Below are 20,482 nucleotides of genomic sequence, written 5' to 3' on the forward strand. Positions count from 1 at the left end.
ATCTGCAAGACAGCCTCATGACTTGATTCCCTAGAGGGGTGCATTTACTCTGGTTTATGGTGATTTTGGGTCCGCTGTATTTAAGAGGCACCCCTGTAAAATGGGGCTCGCTTTCAAGGGTTACGATCATGCTTTGTATATCTTCCAGGGAGATAGGTGCTTCTAAGCTATCCCTTGCCTCCTTACTCAACACAGGGAGTACTACTTCCTCCAGCACTTCCTCTAAATGGGTCCTTGGTGTCCAGGGTCCTTCCTGATACCGGTTTTGGTGAAATGCCAGAAACTGGTTGTTGACTTCCTTTTGGGTATGGCACAAATCCTGTCGTTTCATGTATATCAAGTGTATGTGCCCTGTTTATCCTTGTTTTTGTGCAGTCATGCGAGCAGGCGGCTGGGTTTGTCCCCTTCTATGTGTTGCCTCTCAGTATATTTTGCAAAGCTGAGTTTGGCCAGTCTCTCCCAACATTCCAAAAATATTTGCTTTAGTTCAAAGACCCTTGCATTCTTGTCCGGTAGCTGCTCTTGAGACTGTTCTAATTGTCTCAAGCTTTCCTCTGCGTTGGACAAATCCATGGTAATACTTGCTTGAACGCTGTTTGACCCTGCTATGGCCGCTCATCTGATCACTACCTTCAATGCCTCCCAGAAGGTCCCTGCACTAGGGACACTTCCCTAGTGCAGGCCAGGCCTATTGCCAACTATGATCAGGATGATCTTACAGACATTTTGCATCAGAGGCCTCCTACAGATCCCATATTGCCATTTCATGTGGCTCTGCAGAACCGGGTGGCTAAGAATAGGGAAACCCCGGAGACTAATCCAGTGGTGAAAATGTCTCTGGCAAGAAAATACTGTCCCTCCAGTAGGGACCCTGGCTATCTGTCCTCTCACCCCACTCCTGAGAGTCTAGTGTTCCAGGCAGCCATGGCTACCTCGAAACAGCTGCGTACCATACCATCCCTCTGGATAAGGACGATAAGCGCGTGGTAGGATGGCCACGCATGGTATTTTCAACTGGGAGTATGGCGTTGAAGGCGGCCAACTCCTCTTGTGCCTTGGCAAGATTTTTGTACACTCTAAGGGATTGCATATCTATGGTGGCTGAGCATATTTCGGAAGTGGAAGAAAGGGAGGGCTTCCTAGATATTGTTAAGGATTGGCAAGGAAGCCATGTGTGAATCCCTTCAGTCTGGGTTGAATGTTGCGGACAGTGTCAGCAGGTCCATGTCTACGAGCACCGTAATGCACAGATTTGCATGGTTGCGGAAGTCGGGTTTTGCACCGATGTGCAAGCTAGACTTCTGAACATGCCATTTTACGAGTCTCACCTTTTTGGCAGCAAAGCTGACGAGAGCCTTGAGAAGCTGCAAGCCTCTAAAGCAACCATCAAGTCTTTGGGCACCACTGTTAGACACCCTCAGCCTTTTTCGTCCTAGTGGACAGCAACGGAGGGGTAGATCCTTTTGTCACTACTCCTCATTTGGAAGGGCGAGAGGAATAGCCAGACAAAGAGGCCAACGAAAGATTCCTCGTGGCGCCAAAGCCGCTCAAGCAGCAGCCTCTTTGCCATCAGGCTCTGCTACTGCCGCTTCAAAACCGCTCTGAGGCCTTCGGTCACAGCTCACCGGTGGGGGGCAGGCTGTGTCAGCATCTGGGAGAATGGCAAGCCATTACTTTGGATGCTTGGGCTCTGGAAACAATAGCCCATGGGTACTGCCTTTCTTTATTACGAAAGCATCTAGACAATCCACCGGGAGTACACTCTTTGAGGGTACCAGATCTACTCCTTGTGCAGGAAATATTAACCCTGCTAGAGAAAGGCACTATAGAGCCAGTGCCTGTAGCAGAGAGGAAGAAGGGCTGGTACTCCCCTTATTTTTTGATTCCCAAAAAGGACGAGGGACTAAGAACCATCTTGGATTGAAGATGCTTGAACAAGTTCCTCAGGATGGACAAATTCAAGATGGCCACTCTTTCTCAGATCCTTCAGGCCCTCCAACTTCAGGATTGGTTGGTGTCATTAGACCTTCAGGATGCTTATTTTCGTGTGGCGATTCATCTCAAGCACAGAAGATAGCTGAGGTTTGCCGTTGGCGGCTCGCACGATCAGTTTCGAGTCCTGCAATTCGGGTTGACCTCGGCCCAAGGGTCTTCACCAAACTGATTGTGGTAGTGGCAGCACATCTCAGGAGATGGGGGGGGGGGAGATTCACGTCTACCCTTGGACGATTGGCTGATCCGGGCACGTTCTCACAAACAAGCCTTGGATCATCTCAACGTTACCTGTCACTCCCTTCACAGACTGGGCTTCTCCCTCAATTTCAAGAAGTCCCATATGACACCTTCCCATCAGCTCCAGTACATCAGGGCTGTCTTAGACACGTCCTTGGGAAAGTGCTCGCTTCCAAGGTGAGGGCTCACAACATTCTCCACTTGGTAACCAAATTTTAAACTGCCCAGAGTCTTCCGGCCTTCAAATTCTTAAGGTTGCTCGGCCTCATGGCATCCTACATTTTTCTGGTGCCAGAGGCCCATCTGAGAGCAAGGTCCCTTCAATGGGCACTCAGGACTCAATGGTCCCAATTCTCAGGCAGGATGTCAGATCACCTCCAGGTTCCGGTCAGGATATCACAGGATCTTCTGTGGTGGGCCTGCAAAGAAAACCTAATGAAGGGAGAACCTTTTTGGCAACCGTGGCCGGAGGTGACGGTAGTGCGCATGCCAGCGATCTGACCATAAGCGGTCATTGGTCTCCATAGGAATCCAAACTGCACATCAATCTTTTGGAGCTGAGATCAATCATACTAGCACTGAACATTTTCCTGCCGTCTGTACGGGAGAAGAATGTCCTGATAATGACGGACAACACGGTGGCCATGCATTACCTCAACAAGAGAGGTGGTGTATGGTCACTACCACTGTGTAGAGAGGCGATGCAGCTCTGGTTCTGTGCAATTCAAGAAGAAATCTCCCTAGCGGCAGCTCATCTGGCCAGAGAGGAGAACACGGCGGCGGGCGCTCTGAGCAGGCAGAGCGCAGTCTCCCACGAGTGGCAAGTAACTCAGGCAGTCCTTCTAGAGGTCTTCGCCCTTTGGGGTACCCCGCAAATGGATCTGTTAGTGACCGGGGCCAACCGGAAGTGCGATCAGTACTGCTCAAGGGAATTTCCTCAGAGAGGAGCTCTTGAAGACGTGTTTGTGGTGGATTGGGAATTCCCACTACTGTACACGTTTCGTTCAGTCCCTGTCATTCCTTAAGTTCTCAGGAGGTTAAGATGGTTCGGGTCCCGCATGATCCTAATTGCTCCAGATTGGGCCAGGAGATCGTGGTACCCAGATCTTCTGAAAATATCCATCTGTCCTCCGATGCGTCTTCCCCAAAGAGAGGATCTTCTCTCGTGAGAAGGAGGTCGAGTTCTCCATCCAGAGGTCTAAACTATCAACCTTCACGCATGGTTTCTGAAAGGTTGAGATACAAGGATTGGGACCTTCCGGATGAGTAAGTAAGTAACTTGTTCTTTTTTCCCACCCCAGAACAAGTAACCAAGCTCACGTGCAGGCCTCAGCACCATCTCCTAAATAGGGAATTTCAGAAATGCTATAATGAAATGACATGGCCTCTGTCCCAATGAAGGTTTGGGACCCAAAGACCTGTAAGCTCTCTCAATGTCCATAAAATGCCTGGGGTCCAAATCCAATATATTTGAGAGATTTTTCTGTATGCACTCAGTTAGATTTTCATGTTCTGCATTTTCAGGAAAGCCGCAACACATGTTATTCCTAATGGAGTGATTCTCCTGCTCAGACAATTTCTGACTGAGTCTCTCATTTTGCAGCTAAAGCTCCCAAGCTCCCTGATGGTAGTAGCCATTGCAGCAACCCTTTCATCCATTTCATTAGTCCGAATTTCCAATCCATCAATCCTAGTACACATCTCTTGACAATGTTGCTCTTAATTGTGCAGCTTGGCTTTGATGTCAGACCTCATTTTTGTCAGCATGTCCATAATCTTGACATCCCTCTCTTCTTTGTTAAAATGTCCTGCCTCCTCATCACCGATGGATCTCTTGCAGGTTGACAGGGCTCAGGAATCAAAGCATCATCTATGGTAAAACAGGTGAGGCAGGAGCTCAGCTGCCATCTCTGAAGTTGACAGTTCTAAATTAATAAATCTCCCTTAAAATACTACTGACATTGACTTAACTAGAAACAGCCAATTTACCTTTGTTCACCCCACGGTCTAGAAGTGTTCACAGTGCTCAGAATGTCGTTCATATTTAACTGTGAATTTCTTTGCCTTTTTTGTAAGATCAATCATTGGAATTCATTAGTGAATGCCTTACCAAGTAGTCAAAGCTGTACCCCATTTTCATAAATGTTTTAATGTGTGTTGGGTCTCTTCAAGGCATGTTATTGTTTTTCCAATAAATGTGTTCGATTGTTATGGTACTTGCAGTTGTGTTAAGATTTCTCAATACATAACCTAACAATAAAGAGCATTATTTTCTATAAATCTACTTGTGGATTTACCCTCATTGTGTGCTCATCTGTTATTAGCCGTGTCTTCTAACGATCCTCTCCCCTCCTAAGAGTGACGGTGAACTGCTCTGCCACGTTACTATTGTAACAATTTGGACTAACTTGGTGGGAACACTGTTGCACAATAAAGTTAATCTTCTTGACCTCCTCACCATAGGATAATGCACATTCCTTAAATGGTAAAAAAAAAAAAAATTGGAGATGTGAGAAACACGAGAAAAAAATAACTTTGGTAATGTTTTTTCTGATATAATTGTCCTTCCTCCCACAGATTCCTCATTTTAGAGATCTATGGGTGGGAGGAATCAGATAGAAATGAAGAGAGAAATGTGTAGTCTCAAGGTAGTGCTCGGAGTTCCTGCTCCGACAAAGCAGAAACATTCAAAACTGAAGGTTTATTGCTGGAAGGTTATGCATCAATATTAACCACTGGCAATTGTTCTGGATAATCCCCCCCACCGACCACAGTGGGCTTGGCCTGCCATGCAATTACAGAAGGTGCAAAGAATGTATGCAAATCAGGCTTGGACCTACCCCAAAAGGAGCAGTCAGGACAACTTCTAGTATTAGATCATAAGCATCATCAAGACATTCTGCATCATCATCAGTGAGGTGTAGCTTGGGTCTCTAAGCACAGCAAACTTGGTACCCCACGTCCGGGCATACCCATTCTACTCATGGTGACAAACGCAAAACATAAGGTTGATGGCTGGAAAAACTAGCTTGAAAATGGCCTCCTCCTTTGCCAAGAATTACAGGAGGGTGTAGACAAACAGCCAGACCATTTCCTAAGAACTAAGTGCAATGTAATTCTCTCTTTATTGTGTCTATTAAAGAATAATTCCAAAGAAGAAAGAAAATGTGTTCATTATTTATTTTTAAACAGTGATTTGCTGACAGAAATAAAGCTAGATGGATTCATGCCATTCAAACTACACATCACCAAGAGGACCCACAGAGCATCTTGCAACGTGTGCTCCTCCGCATAGTAAAGCCCTTTGTTCCAAGCCAGAAGAACAGTTGTTCCTGCCTGATTATCTCCCACCTAGATGGCCTACATGCACAGAGGCCACCATGGCCCTTCCAAAAGCTGCCCAGCATGCTACAGAAGGCCTAAGGGACTGCTCATTCAAAATGCACATCTACAAGAAGACCCACACAGCATTGTACTAGCTTGTGCTTATCTAAATGTCATGTGTTTTGAGGAGGAGGTGAAACCTATAAGAAGGAATGTAAAAGAAAGAGGGAGGAAAATCCAAGAGGAGCAGGAGAGAAGGTAGAGGGAAAGGAAGACCCAAAAAGAAGGAGGTGAACAGACAACCAGTGGAGGGAGGAGAAGACCTGTAGAACAAGAAGGGGAGCACATATTGGGAGGAAGCGAAAAGGTGCAGTGCTCTAGTGGAGGGTGGCCCGACCAAGGGCCAGAGCTAGACTGGAGAAATGAGTACATAGGACATGATCCCTACTCCAACCCAAAATTCAGAAGGTGCGTTTCCAAGACCAAACAGCAGTGAAAATGTGAAAGTATCCTGGTGTCCAACGGTTTGCATAGTGTCAGACATATTACCCCTTGTATGATGAACTAAGGTAACAAGGCCAAATCATTGATTGATCCCTGAACTGTCAACATACATGCAGTTATAACAAATACGTTATGATATGCTTCCATTTACTTCAAATTAGTCAACTTAAAAGTTCGGATATATTTTACTGTACATTTGGTAGTCAAGTTTCACTGTTGTACAATGTATTACCAATCATTGAGGATGATTTAGGTATTTGAGAATAAAGAAAATTACAACAAAAGGCAATATTTTGTGAAAACCTGGGCAAGCTTTGTACTCTGACTTAAGGTCATGCTCATAATTGTGTTTTGCTGCTTAAATGAAAAGAAACACTCATCAGAGTTGGAGAAAAATGTGTTTACCTTTGTAATAAGATCAGAGTGTCGAAGTATGGCTCGTATGAAAAACCTGTAGTCTGTAACTTCTATGCCTGCCTCAACCTTGGCAGCCCCAAGATAGAGGTGCATCTTGTGATTGGCGCAGGGCACAGCTGTTAGATCGAAATTCCGCATACGATTCAACTCCAGTTGGAAAGCCAGTGCGGGTTCCAAATGACGATAAATCCGATCTTCAGCAAACTGTGAAAAATCCCAAAAGTGGTTGTTAGAAAAATTGCCCAACTTGCATATAAATGTAATCTGAGAGCACCAAAACCAGCAATAAGGATTGCCAAACCTCATCTCGTGCTCGGAAGGTGAAGAACTTTGGGAATTCTCTCTGCAGCAAAAGAAAAAAACAGAGTGCAAAGTTTACTTCAAGAAATGTAACAGGACATTTGGTCAACCTACTTTCAAAGCAACTACCAAAAAGCATTAGCAAAGCCAACAGTTTTTTCTCTTGTATGGGTATTAGATAGGCATTTAACTGGCACTACCATCATATTCCCAAGAGCTCACGCAATTCAGGAAGTACCATCATTTGGCATACACTGATATAGGAGGTCTCTATGTGTGAGTGGGCAGACCGCAGCATCGAAGTCATCCAAACTGTCGGAGTTATCGCGAGATAGACAATACGTGGCAAACGTCTGAGTACCCGGCACATGATCCCCATACAACACGACATGTACAGATGCTGCCATCAGATGCCAAGTGTAGTCTCAAATGCCATCATATGCCAGGTGGTACCATACATAAGGTATAATCCACACATGCCGAGATGTTGCCAACGTAAGCCCTGAATGTCGGACAATACCATTAAATACTTAGAATAATCACCAAAGTTAAGGAATAACTTTTACTTGCCAACAATAGATGCCCAAATAAGTACATAATAGAACAGGCAAACATCACCAGATGTTCGATTTTGCCTTGTTAGTGCAGACATCCCCTGACAAAGGCAGCAACAAATACCCCAATGATTCCATCATATGTCTGGTAAATCACCATATGAAAATGCATGTCTAGCAGTAAATTAAGATGTTTTCTCACCCAGAACACAGTATTAAGAATAATTCCTGTAAACACAGATAATGAACAGAGAATTCAGTATTAATCACCATTCAGAAGCGACTTGTTTTTCCTGTTTTAAATGAGACTCTACTTGTTTATAATGAAAAACGCAAACAGCAAACAAATCCTACTTCCAAGCTCATGGTGACACCAGTACAATATTGAGTGCATGTTATTGACTAAACACACTATTATCTGCCTTCAATAGATCTTTTACATATGTCACTGTAGAGGTGGTTGTTAGTATGGGCAATCTCCAACTAAATGATATGGTAAATGCGTGTCGACAGAAGAACAAGTTACTTACCAACTGGTAACATTCTTTCGACTGATAGTCCTCCAACGTATTCCTCATCTTAGATGTATTCGGCCAGCTTTAGCTCCTTCGGAAATTTTTCTCGGCAAAGGGCGATGTCGTCGAGTCGAAGTCCCTCGAAGGCCTCCGTCGAGGGCGACGTCATCGGGTATACAAGTAGCACGCGCGGCGCCCATTGGCCTCAGTTCTGTTTTTCCCCTCTTGCTTTGCTATATAGATATTGTAGGTAGCCAGTTGCCAGCCTTTGCGAGAGTTCAAGTGGTAATAACACTGGAAAATCTAAAGAGGGGTAGGATTGGAGGGTGATGAGGAATACTATGGCGGACTACCCAGTCAAAAGAACGTTACCAGTTGGCAAGTAATGGATTGTGTCCTCCAACATATTCCTCATCTTAGATAGACTCCCAAAACAGTGTTAAAAGCTCTCTGGAGGAGGGAGTAGAATTGTTTTTCTTTTTTAAATATTATATAGCTGAATATAATACTGTTTTACCAAAAGCAAGCTCTTTAGAGTGGGATGCATCCAGATTATAGAATTTAGAAAAAGTGTGCAGCGATGACCAAGTTGCTGCTTCACAAATAGATTTTATGGGAACACCTCTTTGAAGGGCTGTCGAAGAGGCTATGCCTCTGGTAGAATGGGCCCTCAAGCCTTCTGGTGGATCTTTGCCTGCCAATTTGTAGCATTCTGAAATGCAAAGCACAATCCAACGTGATAGGGTTTGTTTTGACACCGATTGACCTAATTTCCATCCGGGGTAACCAATAAAAATTGACTGCCCACTCTAATCTTGGAGAGCCTAAAAATGTAAAAGCTTAGAGCTCTTCTCGGGTCCAGACTGTCCAATCTTTCCTCCTCTTTACTGGGATGAGGTGGAGGATAGAACGTGGGCAGAATAATGTTCTGATTTAAATGGAAATCAGACACAACTTTAGGTAAGAATGAGGGTTTAACCCTCAATACAACTATGTCCCTGTGGAACACAGTGAAGGGTGGCCCAGAAGACAGGGCCTGCAACTCGCTAACTCTTCGTGCAGATGTTAAAGCAACCAAGAAAACGGTTTTCAACGTTAGTAATCTTAATGGACATGCGTGCAAAGGTTCAAAAGGGGCACACATTAAAAACTTTAGAACCAGATTAAGGTCCCAAACTGGGACTTGGAAAGAAGAAGGAGGGAACACATTGGTGTGTCCCTTTAAGAATTGTATTATCAAAGGAATTTTAAAGTAAGAACATTCTTCCGAAGAGCTCATGAAGATGGAAAGTGTTGCAAGATAACCTTTAATGATCTCAACATTGAAACCTCTATGTGCCAATGATAAGAGGAAAGATAATACTTCTGGAATAGGACACAGAAAAGGATCAACATTCTTTTCCATGCACTAGTTGCAAAACCTCTTCCAGCGGCAACGGTACAAAGATTTTGTTGCTGGCCTTCTCGCCGAAAGGAACACCTCCATGACGTCATCCGGAAGGTCCCAATCCTTGTATCTCGGCCTTTCAGATACCAAGCATGAAGGTTGAGAATCCTGACCTCTGGATGGAGAACCTGCCCCCCCATTTGTGAGAGAAGGTCCGCTCTCTGAGGAAGATGTAACGGAGGACAGGTGGACATGTCTAGAAGGTCCGGGTACCACGTTCTCCTGGCCCAATCCAGGGCAATTAGGATCATGCGGTTTCCGAACCAGCTCAATCTCCTGATGACTTGAGGAATGACGGGAATCGGAGGGAACGCATATAGCAGTGGGAAGTTCCACTCCACCACAAACGCGTCCCCTAGGGCTCCTCTCAGGGTAAATTCCTGTGAGCAATATTTTTCGCACTTCCGGTTGATTCCAGTCGCAAACAAGTCTACTTGAAGGGTTCCCCAAAAGGTGAAGATCTCCTGAAGGACTTTCTGAGCCAGTTCCCACTTGTGGGACATCGTACTCTGCCTGCTCAGAGCGCCCGCCGTCATATTCTCCTCCCCGGCTAGATGAACTGCTGTTAAGGAGATTCCTTCTTCAATTGCCCAATACCAGAGCCACATTGCCTCTCTGCACAGGGGTAGTGACCCTACACCTCCTCTTTTTTTTGGGTAATGCATGGCCACTGTGTGGTCTGTCATTATCAGGAACATTTTTCCCTTGACAGATGGCAGAAAAGCCTTCAGCGCTAGTCTAATTGCTCTCAGCTCTACAAGGTTGATGTGTAGTTTGGACTCCGATGGAGACCAATGACCACTGATTGTCAGATCGTTGGCATAAGCTCCCCACCCCATGAGTGAAGCATCCGTCACTACTGTAATCTCCGGCCATGATTGCCAAAAATGTTCTCCTTTTAGGATGTTCTCTGTGCAAGTCCACCACAGAAGATCCTGCCGAACCTTGTTCGGAATCTGAAGGAGATCCATCATTTGTCCTGAGAACTGGGACCATTGAGTCTTTAGAGCCCATTGAAGGGATCTCATCCTCAGGCGTGCTTCTAGCACTAGGAAAATGCAGGATGCCATGAGGCCAAGCAAACTCAAGAAGTCGTAGGCCTGGAGATTTTGGGCATTTTGAAATTTGGAAACCATCTGAAGAATGTCTTGAGCCCTCGACTTGGGAGGCGAGCTCTTTCCCAAGGATGTGTCTAATACAGCCCCTATGTGCTGGAGCTGTTTGGAAGGTGTCATTTGTGACTTCTTGAAATTGAGGGAGAAGCCCAGTCTGTGGAGGAAGTGGAGGGTGACTTTCAGATGATCCAGGGCTTGTTTCGCAGAATGCGCCCTGATCAACCAATCGTCCAGGTAGGGGTAGACGTGAATCCCCGAGGTGTGCTGCCACCACTACCATCAACTTGGTGTAGACCCTCGGGGCAGAGGTCAACCCGAATGGTAGGACTCGAAACTGATAGTGCGTGTCGCCAACTACGAACCTCAGGTATTTTCTGTGCTTGAGATGGATTGGCACATGAAAATAAGCATCCGGGAGGTCCAATGACACCAACCAATCCTGAAGTTGAAGGGCCTGAAGAATCTGAGAAAGAGTAACCATCTTGAACTTGTCCTTCTTGAGGAGCTTGTTCAAGCCTCTAAAGTCCAAGATTGCTCTAAGTCCTCCATCCTTTTTGGGAATCAAAAAATATGGGGAGTACCATCCTTTGTTCTTCTCCGCTACAGGTACTGGTTCTATACTACCTTTCTCTAGCAGGGTTAAGACTTCCTGCTGTAGGAGCGGGTCTTGAAACTTCAAAGAGTGTCTCCCTGGTGGATTGCTTTGAGGTTGCATTAGAAAAGGAAGGCAGTAACCTTGGGCTATTATTTCTAGAGCCCAAACATCTGAAGTAATGGCTTGCCATTCTTGCAGATGCTGGGACAACCTACCTCCCACAGGTGTCATGTGATGCAAGTCCTCAAATTGGTTTTGTGGCGGTTGCAGCGGCCGCTGATGGTAAAGAGGCTGCAGCTGGGGCTGGCTTACCACGTTTTCCTCGTCCACCACAAGTGGGTTTTTTCTGGCCTCTTTGACTGGCCATTTCTCTTGCCTTTCCATATGAGGAGTAATAACGATAGGTTCGTCCCCTCCAAGATTTTCCTGATGCACGAAAAGGCTGAGGTTGCCTAATAGCAGCTCCTAAAGATTTGGCAGCCGCTTTTGAGGTCTGCAACCTCTCAAGGCTCTCATCAGCCTTGTTGCCAAAAAGGTGAGATCCGTCAAAGACCATGTTCAAAAGTGGTTTTGCACATCTGGTGCGAAACCCGCAAATCTGCGCATCACTGTGTTAGTGGCCATGGACCTGCTCACACTATCTGCAGTGTCCAATCCAGACTGAAGGGATTCCTGCATGGCCTCCTTTCCATCTCTAATGATGGCTAGGAATCCTTCCCTTTCTTCCCCTTCTGGTATGTGCTCCGCCGCCATTTCAATGCACTCCCACAGAGTGCATGAAAATGTTGCCAAGGCACATGTGGATTTGGCCGATTTTAGCGCCATACTCCCAGATGAAAATACCTTGCGTGCCCAACCATCCACACGCTTGTCGTCCCTATCCGGAGGGATGGAAGGGTACTCCACCTTATTTGAAGCTGTAGCTGCCTGAACCACCAGACTCTCTGGAGTAGGGTGTTTGGACAGATAGCCGGGGTCGCTACTGGAAGGGCGGCATTTTGAAGTGAGGGACTTATTCACAGGAGAAATTAAGTCGGGGTCTCCCAATTTTTGGCCACCCTATTTTGTAAGGCTACATGGAAGGGTAAAATCGGATCTTCGGTGGGGCCATGATCCAATGGGTCTGTCAGGTCATCCTGGATGAACTGAGTTGGTGGTTTAGCCCATCCTAAATAATCCACCACCTTTGTCATCAGCTGCCTGTATGAGGGACTGCCATGTTCCCCTGATTCTGGTCTGCCAAAATCTATCTCAGGTGAAGTGTCAATTCCACTTGCGTTATGCAAGGTTTCCACTAGATCCCTCATTCTGCTTTCCTCAGAAATCAGACATTCTGGGACATTAGGGGTGCCATACTCTAGACCAAAAGGGACCTCTTCCATCTCTTAAAACCGCTCTTGTTCTTCAAAAATTGAAGATAAGGATTTAAAATATTCTTTCCTTGGCAGAGGTTTATACATATTTTCTGGAGGAGGTGTTGCAGTAGAGACTGAAGGCTTTGCAGTCGTTGCAGCTTTTTCTTTTGCTGCTATTTGACAGTTTCTGGCTGAATCAGAGCCTTTGAAACATTCGTCGCAGAGGGCTTCAGGGTCGACGTTGACAAAGGCGTTGATGGCGTCGACTAAATAGTAGTCGTCAACGGAGCTGGCTCCGAGGGCGTCGAGGCCCTCTCCGAAGGCTCACCCTTCGAGGTGTGTCGAGTTCCGGACGGCGTCGGTGACCTCGAGCGGTCGACTCGAGCAATCTTTTTCACTCGGGGTCCTGGAGGGATCCCAATCTTTCCTCCTTCGATCACCCGGGCTCGAGGGCGCGCGAGTGTCAGAACGGTAACACTCCCGGCCGGCTTCTGAGGAAGGCGCAGACCGAGGCTTAGCCTTTTCCAAAACCTCCATCATTTTAATTCTAAATGCTTCCCATTCTTGAGGAAGAATGTTTTGTGGGGCATTTCATTCTCTTGGGGGATTCGTCCGAAGACGAGGTGGAAGGGGAACGGTGACGTCTTTTTTAAATTCTTTTTTATTTTAGACTTTTTCGTCAAAGACGAAGAGTGGCGTGAACCACTTCGGGACCTAGACCTATGCTTTTGCTTTTCGCGTCGAGGAGATTTCTCCTCATGGGATCTCGATGAGATGCTTGAGGCTTTTCAGTCGGGTTTTCGCCCTACCTGTAGTTTTCCCTTCCTCTCTAGTGAGGCCTTGCCCGTCAATGCCTGACACTTCGTACAGGCCTCCATGTCGTGGCCTTCACCGAGGCACCAAAGATATTCTCGGTTCGGATCCGTGATCAAAATTTTGGACCCACAGGATTTACATTTCTTGAACCCTGAATGCGGGGTAGTCAGGGTCGACGACGAGGACATCTCGAATATCTACTTCACAATAACTGCGTCACAGAACTATCGAGGCGCGCCGAGTCTCTGAAGCAACACGTACTGCGGAAAAACGTAATTGAGGCCAACGGGCACCACGTGTGCTACTTGTATACCCGATAAGCGTGCTACTTGTATGCCCGATGACGTCACCCTCGATGGAGACCTTCGAGGGACTTAGACTCGACAACATCGACGCACGTTGCCCTTTGCCAGGAAAAATTTTCGAAGCAGCTAAAGCTAGGCGTATACATCTAAGATGAGGAATACGTTGGAGGACACAATCCATTCGAAAGAACTTTACTTTGTCCGATGGAAATTCTCTAGCAACACCACATACTATACAGCAAGAGCAATCTCCAAGGATGCCACTATGCTAAAAAGGGAATATATGGCACATGCCACTCAGAGACCACAGAGCGTACCAATATGAGGGCCAATATGAGGGCTTGCTGCCTTTGTTGAACAATTTTATGGCAAAAACACTAGACATCATAACATTGTCGGATGGCAATAGAGTCATGATTGCATTACAAAAAAAACACCTTTATTATCACGGACAACAGCATTAATTAATACATTTTCTGAAAAAAAGGTGAACACATGGTGGTGTTGACATATTCACTCCTGCAGTTGAGCAACTATTATGCACTTTACTGGAATCAACTACACAAACCTTGTTAACCCGGCAAGCTTGTTCTTCATTGTTTATGGTGCCGCAAAGCGATCATATTGCAGTAGGCACCGTACAAATGAACACTAGCCAAACAAAAATACTGGCTGAAAGTAATGATGCACCGTACCCATAAAACACCCAACTGAAGCTGTATTAGCAATCCTGAAGGTGAACAGTGAGACAGTGTCGATGTGTGTGAATTGTGATGAATGTGATGATGTCCTCACTTCTTTCCCTGAAGTATGATATGATTATTTATAACGCGCTTAATACCCAGAGGTTTCTAAGCGCGGACCCGGGGATCGAACCCGTGTTGCTCTGTGCCGTCTTGCTTCCAAGGTGAACATGTTGCCGCTGAGCTATCCTCCCAAGACCATGTGGCCAGGGGACAGCTGCTGCTACCTGATCCTGACCATAGGGGCAGCTATAAGAGGGAGGACCTCCCGAGGGGAGGTGACCCTCAGGGAGAGGACATGACATCATTGGAGGAATACATACACGCCATGGACAATGTTCACAGTTCACATCAATCGAGAGGAGAAAATATCTTAAAGAAAATGGAATTTAACATCTTTGGAAAGCTCTCTACCTCCCACAAGGCAAGGGGCAAGTAGAAATAGCCAACTGCTAAATAAAGGGCAAATAGCAAGTGGCAGTCAACGCAGCTCTAGATCACAAAGAAGAAATAATTGAGACCATTGTCATGCGTATGGTCACTCCCAACAGTATAACACAATTCTCCTGTTTGTTGTAGTGTGCAGAAGGTCTGCAAACATCCCTCTGCCTGAGATGGGTGAATAAGAAGAGTAAGGTGCAAGACAGACGGAATGGATTTGAGTAAAGAAATCACAAGACAAGAGAAAAGCACTACAGGACATCATCACATTAAGGACAGTCCACAATGTGAAACTAGGAGACTGGCTAAGACAACACAAGGACAGACTCATCTAGATGAAATACAGCTTGAGAAGCCTATACAAAGACTACTGATGGGAAAGCTATGAAAATGGAGAGGAAGGCTTTGAGACACAGACAACCCATAACAACTGTGGAAGGAGAACAAAGAATCCTAGAATGGCAAAGGTCGCCATCTTGGCACCATCTTCACAATGAAAGATGTTGGCAGTAAAATGAACTCTGAAATACCGGAGGATTTCGTCATGCACAAAAACAAAGCTGTTGAGAGGTGAGCAATCCACTTCTCCCAAAAGCTAAGAGCAATTGCACTGCAAGTGACTCCAAAGAGCAAATAAAACACCCCAAGACACTCAAATACCATGTCATCTACCAACATTCCTTTTGGTTTTCGGTAAGAAGATGGTGCAGTGTCCTCTTTAATTGACTGTGCATTAACAAGTCACACCCTGCACAACTTCCCCTCCACCCCCCGTACAAATGGGAAAGAGCACGCATAAGGAGTGGCAAATACGGAATGAGCCGGAGCCACTGTTTGGAGCTCCACTCTTACGGTATTGACACTTCATATATTAACACTGCTCACTTGCCTGTAATAAGATTACTAGGTGTATGGGCTTACTTTACATACTCTAGTCAAATTACAGTGCATTCAGAGATGGTGATATCACTTTTTCAAAACACAATTTTACAAAGAGTCCTTGAATAATGTTCATAAATCTAGAGAATACCTCAATGCTAACATTTGCAAACAATGAGTTACAAAGTATTCCATTAAGCACTGATATAGTAAAAAGGCCTCAGGTCACTGCGATGAACGGACGTCTCTTTACTATGGCTGCTTAATGTAATAGTGTGCAAACATTTATGTTCACCGCTTATCCCTCATGTCCCTACTTATTTCTACATGCATGTCCAGGGCACACAGCAGTTCCTATAACCACCTCCCCAGCTGGTGAACTGCTTCCTCACAAAAGGGATCCCTTTGTCCATAGGATTGAATAGAAGCTTTGATATTCCATTCAATCCCAAAGCTGGGAGGTTTTCCACAGTGGCAAGAAGAATAGAGAGCAGATCACAACATAAGGTTCAAAAGCTTTGCTTTTGACCCTCAATACATGGGATTATATGACAAATGTTACTTACCCAATAAAAGTCTGTTGATTTGATCTTCTTAGAGTCACATAATTTGCACATTCCACCATCTAGTGGTACATATTATTTACATATTCCTTTGTCTGAAACTAAAAGTAAGTGTTGACAGGCGTTTCTGTCATACTATCCCTCTCCTGTGTGTGCTGGCTCCCACAATGCGGTGGAGTCAGAGGAGGTTGTGATGATGCAAGAAGACTGTTTTGTGGTGTGCCTGCATTGTATCTAAACAGATAAACACACTAGAAAGCCAATTATTGGGCACCGTTGATCTTCTGGGGTTTGCCAATCTATCTAGGTTCACATGCTTGCCTAGACTAGCAAGCAATATTTGTCTATGGAGGGCTAGCTGAAGGCATAGCAGTATACAATTTTCCAAAAAACACTTGACCAACCTGTGAATATGCCCTTGTGTTTGTATCTATGCAATTATGTTCTGTAAAGTGTGCTCTGAAGTTGATGCTTTTCAAATAATGTCAAGTGCTATATTGGCTAGGAAGCCCAGTTTGACTTCTCCACTCTTGAGGGAGTGTTCCATTGGGGTATTGGTCGATTTATTATTTATTTATTTAGCCAGTGTGTAGCACTCTTGAATGCATCTTAGAATTCATCTTGCAAATCTGGATTCAGGGGCAGGCTAGCCTCGGTGGCAATCCCGGTGGACTCAGACTTGCGGTTCTTGGCCTTATCTTGGGCCCCCATGGATGAGGCGCCCTCAAAGGACTTAGCAGGCCGCTCCTCGGACCGGCCGGTCCTGGGTGAGGCATGACCCTGCTTGGAGCACAGGTCAGAGGCCTTGGCATTGAGCCACGCCGCCAGTCTACTGTGCTTGTCCCTCGTCTTGTTGGAGAGCCTGAGGCAAATTTCACACTCCAACTCCTTGTTGTCCGCATGCAGGCAGTAGAGGCATAGCAGGTGCTTGCCCTCCACAAACATGTTCTGTAGCCCACATTTGGTGCCGGGCCTGAAGAGGGACCTTCCCTCCTCCTCCGTCATGGTCAGAGGACGAGAAGTAGGTCTGATGGCCTTCTAGAATCCTCAACAATCTTTGCCCTTGAGGGCCGCTGAAATTCACCGACAACGGATCCCTGCTGTTGGCAGATGGAGAAAAGAGAACACAGGCTCCTTTGAAACAAAAATAGAACTTTTTCTGTCGAAAACCACGAAGAAACGTACAAATAGTTCGGAGAGCAAACTCGAGGACTCCCAACAATAAAGCGTGCAGTAAAAATCTGAAGAGGGCTGTGAGAGGAGGGATTTAGGGCGAACACTGTCATTGGATGGGGGCAGTATGACCCAGAGGACAGTGATTGGTTTAGAGGAGAAATAGAGTTTTTAAGTGAACGTGAAACAGTTTTTTCATTTACCGAGGATTCCCAGCCTGAGTCTGTGTATCCATGCCAGACCCTATGCTGGAGAATGTGTGATATCTCGGTCTGGAACGTGGACTCACTTCCTGATTCGGTGTCCGCGGATACGTTAGTGGACATCATACGCGACCAGTGATTGGTCAATTAAAAACGTGAATTGTGCGTGAAAACCTCTGAAACTGGACACAATGTTGGAATCACACACTGCGTCCATAGTCTGAACAGCTCGGCACAAAAAAAACTCTGAAAACACATTTCTGGTTATTTTGAGGATGAAAGTGTCTGGGGAGGGTGGGGGAGAGAAGACCGAAAAATGTATGTGTAATTGTGTGTAGAAATGGCTATGGGGTTGTCGCGCAGACAACAGCCATTTTTCCTGTCCGCTGTCAATACACCACGTATCCGGAAACATCCATTGAGAATTGTGGGGTTATGTTCTATGTTACAACAATGCTTACTTTGGGCTTTATACTTAAGTATTAGTCACACTCACTAGTTTCATTACATATGTACATTTCATGTTATTTTGAGGATGAAAGACAGTCTGTGGAGGGTGAGGGAAGAAAGAAAAGGAAAAATGTGTTATTGTATATAGTAGTAGAAAGTAATAACAATACATATTGTTGTATCAATGGTGTGAAAAACCAGAGGGTGTTTCACATCCTAGTCGCCGGTGATCACGTACTCAGGTGGCCAGGAAAGGCCCATTGTTTTTGGGTCTCAACCCTGGGGGTGGACAAGAGAGGATAACCTGGGTAAGGGCACCGCAGCGAGTGGGAGAGAAACACCCAATGGCGAGACATGGTATCCCCTTTTTCCAACCATTTCGAAATCCCCTGTCCCTACCTATTTCATTGGTGACTACAACTCCCATAATTCCTCCCCACTGCATTTTCACAAAACCACTGAGATGAGGAAGAGGAGGAATGAGACTAAAGATTACCCCTAAGCTTTCATGAGAACCATGTCACATTAATGAGGTCAGGCAGAGTCAGGAATGTAACCCTAATTGCACACACCTGACATTTGTTAACACTCTGTATCACAATAAAAGGTGCCAGGCACAAGCACACTCTGAGCAAGGATGGAGACGAGAGGATGCAACCCTTCCCGAGTTGACAGGGAGCAGGCCAACACTGAGGGATAGCCAAGAGGCTGCTCAAACACTTGGCAGGAGCAGAAAAAGTCCCAGCGTGAATCCCGCATTATTGTGCAGCCGTGAGCTTTCCAAGTCGGGCTCGGAAGAGAAGGAGGTGCTCATCTGTCAGGTGCTCTTGGATCACCAGCAGCCCTCCCGAACAAAGAGCTAGTTCGAGGACGTGCAGGAGAGATGCAGGTGAGAGAAGGCCGAGCAAACATGACCAGTGAGTGATCAAAGCCAGAGAAGGGGCTGGTCTGTGTTCAGAGGGAATGAAACCAGGATAACAAAAGTTGGAAGTTACACTTGTAATCGCATAACATGAAACGATGTTGCTGAACCTATTGAATTGAAAAGTTTGACACAGAGTGGTCCAGCGAGGAGAAATCGCCCATTCGAAAAACTGAACGTGAATGAGAAAAGGAACTGTGATACGTTGAATGTGAAGAGCCAAGAGGCAAAGTGAGGAAACACTGAACATTTTGAAATTGTGTTTGAATTTAACAGAAACTACTACAGGTAAGTACCAAGATGCATTGCTGCTAAATGCTATCTGAAAACGGAGAAAGCTAAGAACTATTGGCAGGGAAAGTCAAAGTGGTCATGCAGAGGTCGACACAAACTCTGTTTTGAATTTCTTTGACAGCCAGAAACCTATTGACAAAGTTGTATCGAGTTGAATAAAGACTTGGGGAAGGGAATCCCAAGAAGAAGGAGAGTGTTACAAGTTCGAGCCTGACAGAGAGAAGCTTGTGTAGGACTGTGATTGAATACAAGTTGGGAAGTGAACTGTCCATTGATGTTACGGCAAAGGGAGCTTGAAAGACCGAGTTGTCTCAGTAAACCAGAGTGTGCTGAACTTGATAAAACTGTACCAAGCGTCTGTCCATATGTACTCTCAACAACCCCTGTGGCACTGAACGTTGGGAAGGGAGCCATTAATCAAGCCATTCTGACATTTATTTTGCCACAGAACTCTTTGTATACTTTCCTGTACACATTTTTTATTCTAGAATGAGGGCTAGGTTAGGTTTCTTTAGTATAGGCCTATTTATGTTGACTAAGACTGACAAGGACTTTTGTTTCATGGCCGAGAATACGTGCAGTTAGGAATTACTCAAACACTGTGAATACCAAATAAAGGTTTTGGAACTTGCACCTGTTGTCTTGCATATTTACTGTTGATACCATGCCTTCCTTACAATGGCCAGTGGCCAGATTGTTCGGGGCATGTATAAAGGCCATGGCCATAACAATATATTTACTTTGAGCAGTATGGCTCTACCCAGTATCACAATAATTTGCGTACTTTGGTTTGAATGTGTGGAACAATGTGGCTACTGGCCATGGTCACAAAAGAACAAGTTACTTACCAACTGGTAACGTTCTTTTGACTGGATGTTCCTCCAACGTATTCCACATCTTTGACATGTAAAGTCCACAGCTGTGCTGCTTCAGATATTTTTCACCAGAGGACGTCATCGGATGTTATAAGTAGGACGCACAGCGCCCGTAACCTCAGTTCATGTTTTTTCCCCTCCACGTGTGCCACAACAGCACACCAAGCCTCCATGACTGCACATAGCCTTGTGGGAACGTAAGCTGCAATAGCTTGGGAAATTCATCCGAGGTGCAGGCTGGGAAGGCGATGTGGAATACGTTGGAGGAACATCCAGTCAAAAAACCGTTACCAGTTGGTAAGTAACTTGTTCTTTGAATGGATTGTGTCCTCCAATGTATTCCAAATCTTTGACACACTCCCAAAGCAGTATCCGTGAACGGAGGAGGGAGAAGAATTTGGATATACCCAATCAGATGGCAGAATAGAGCACTGCTCTACCAAAGGTATCCAGGGAGTAA

General features: G+C 45.5%; 1 protein-coding gene across 1 annotated transcript in view; it reads right to left on the reverse strand.

Annotated features, from left to right (window-relative positions):
* ACACB (acetyl-CoA carboxylase beta) overlaps positions 1-20,482 on the reverse strand; it is a 3,851,763-nt gene that overhangs the window by 1,411,559 nt on the left and 2,419,722 nt on the right. Inside the window, exons 34-35 of the mRNA XM_069619430.1 lie at positions 6,779-6,820; positions 6,466-6,681 (exon numbers count right to left, since the gene is read on the reverse strand). Of these exons, the coding sequence (XP_069475531.1) occupies positions 6,466-6,681; positions 6,779-6,820 (258 nt within the window). The remainder of the gene's footprint in view (positions 1-6,465; positions 6,682-6,778; positions 6,821-20,482) is intronic.

The sequence above is a fragment of the Ambystoma mexicanum genome, chromosome 10 (assembly GCF_040938575.1).
Source record: "Ambystoma mexicanum isolate Mex_15411 chromosome 10, UKY_AmexF1_1, whole genome shotgun sequence".
Taxonomy (NCBI): domain Eukaryota; kingdom Metazoa; phylum Chordata; class Amphibia; order Caudata; family Ambystomatidae; genus Ambystoma; species Ambystoma mexicanum.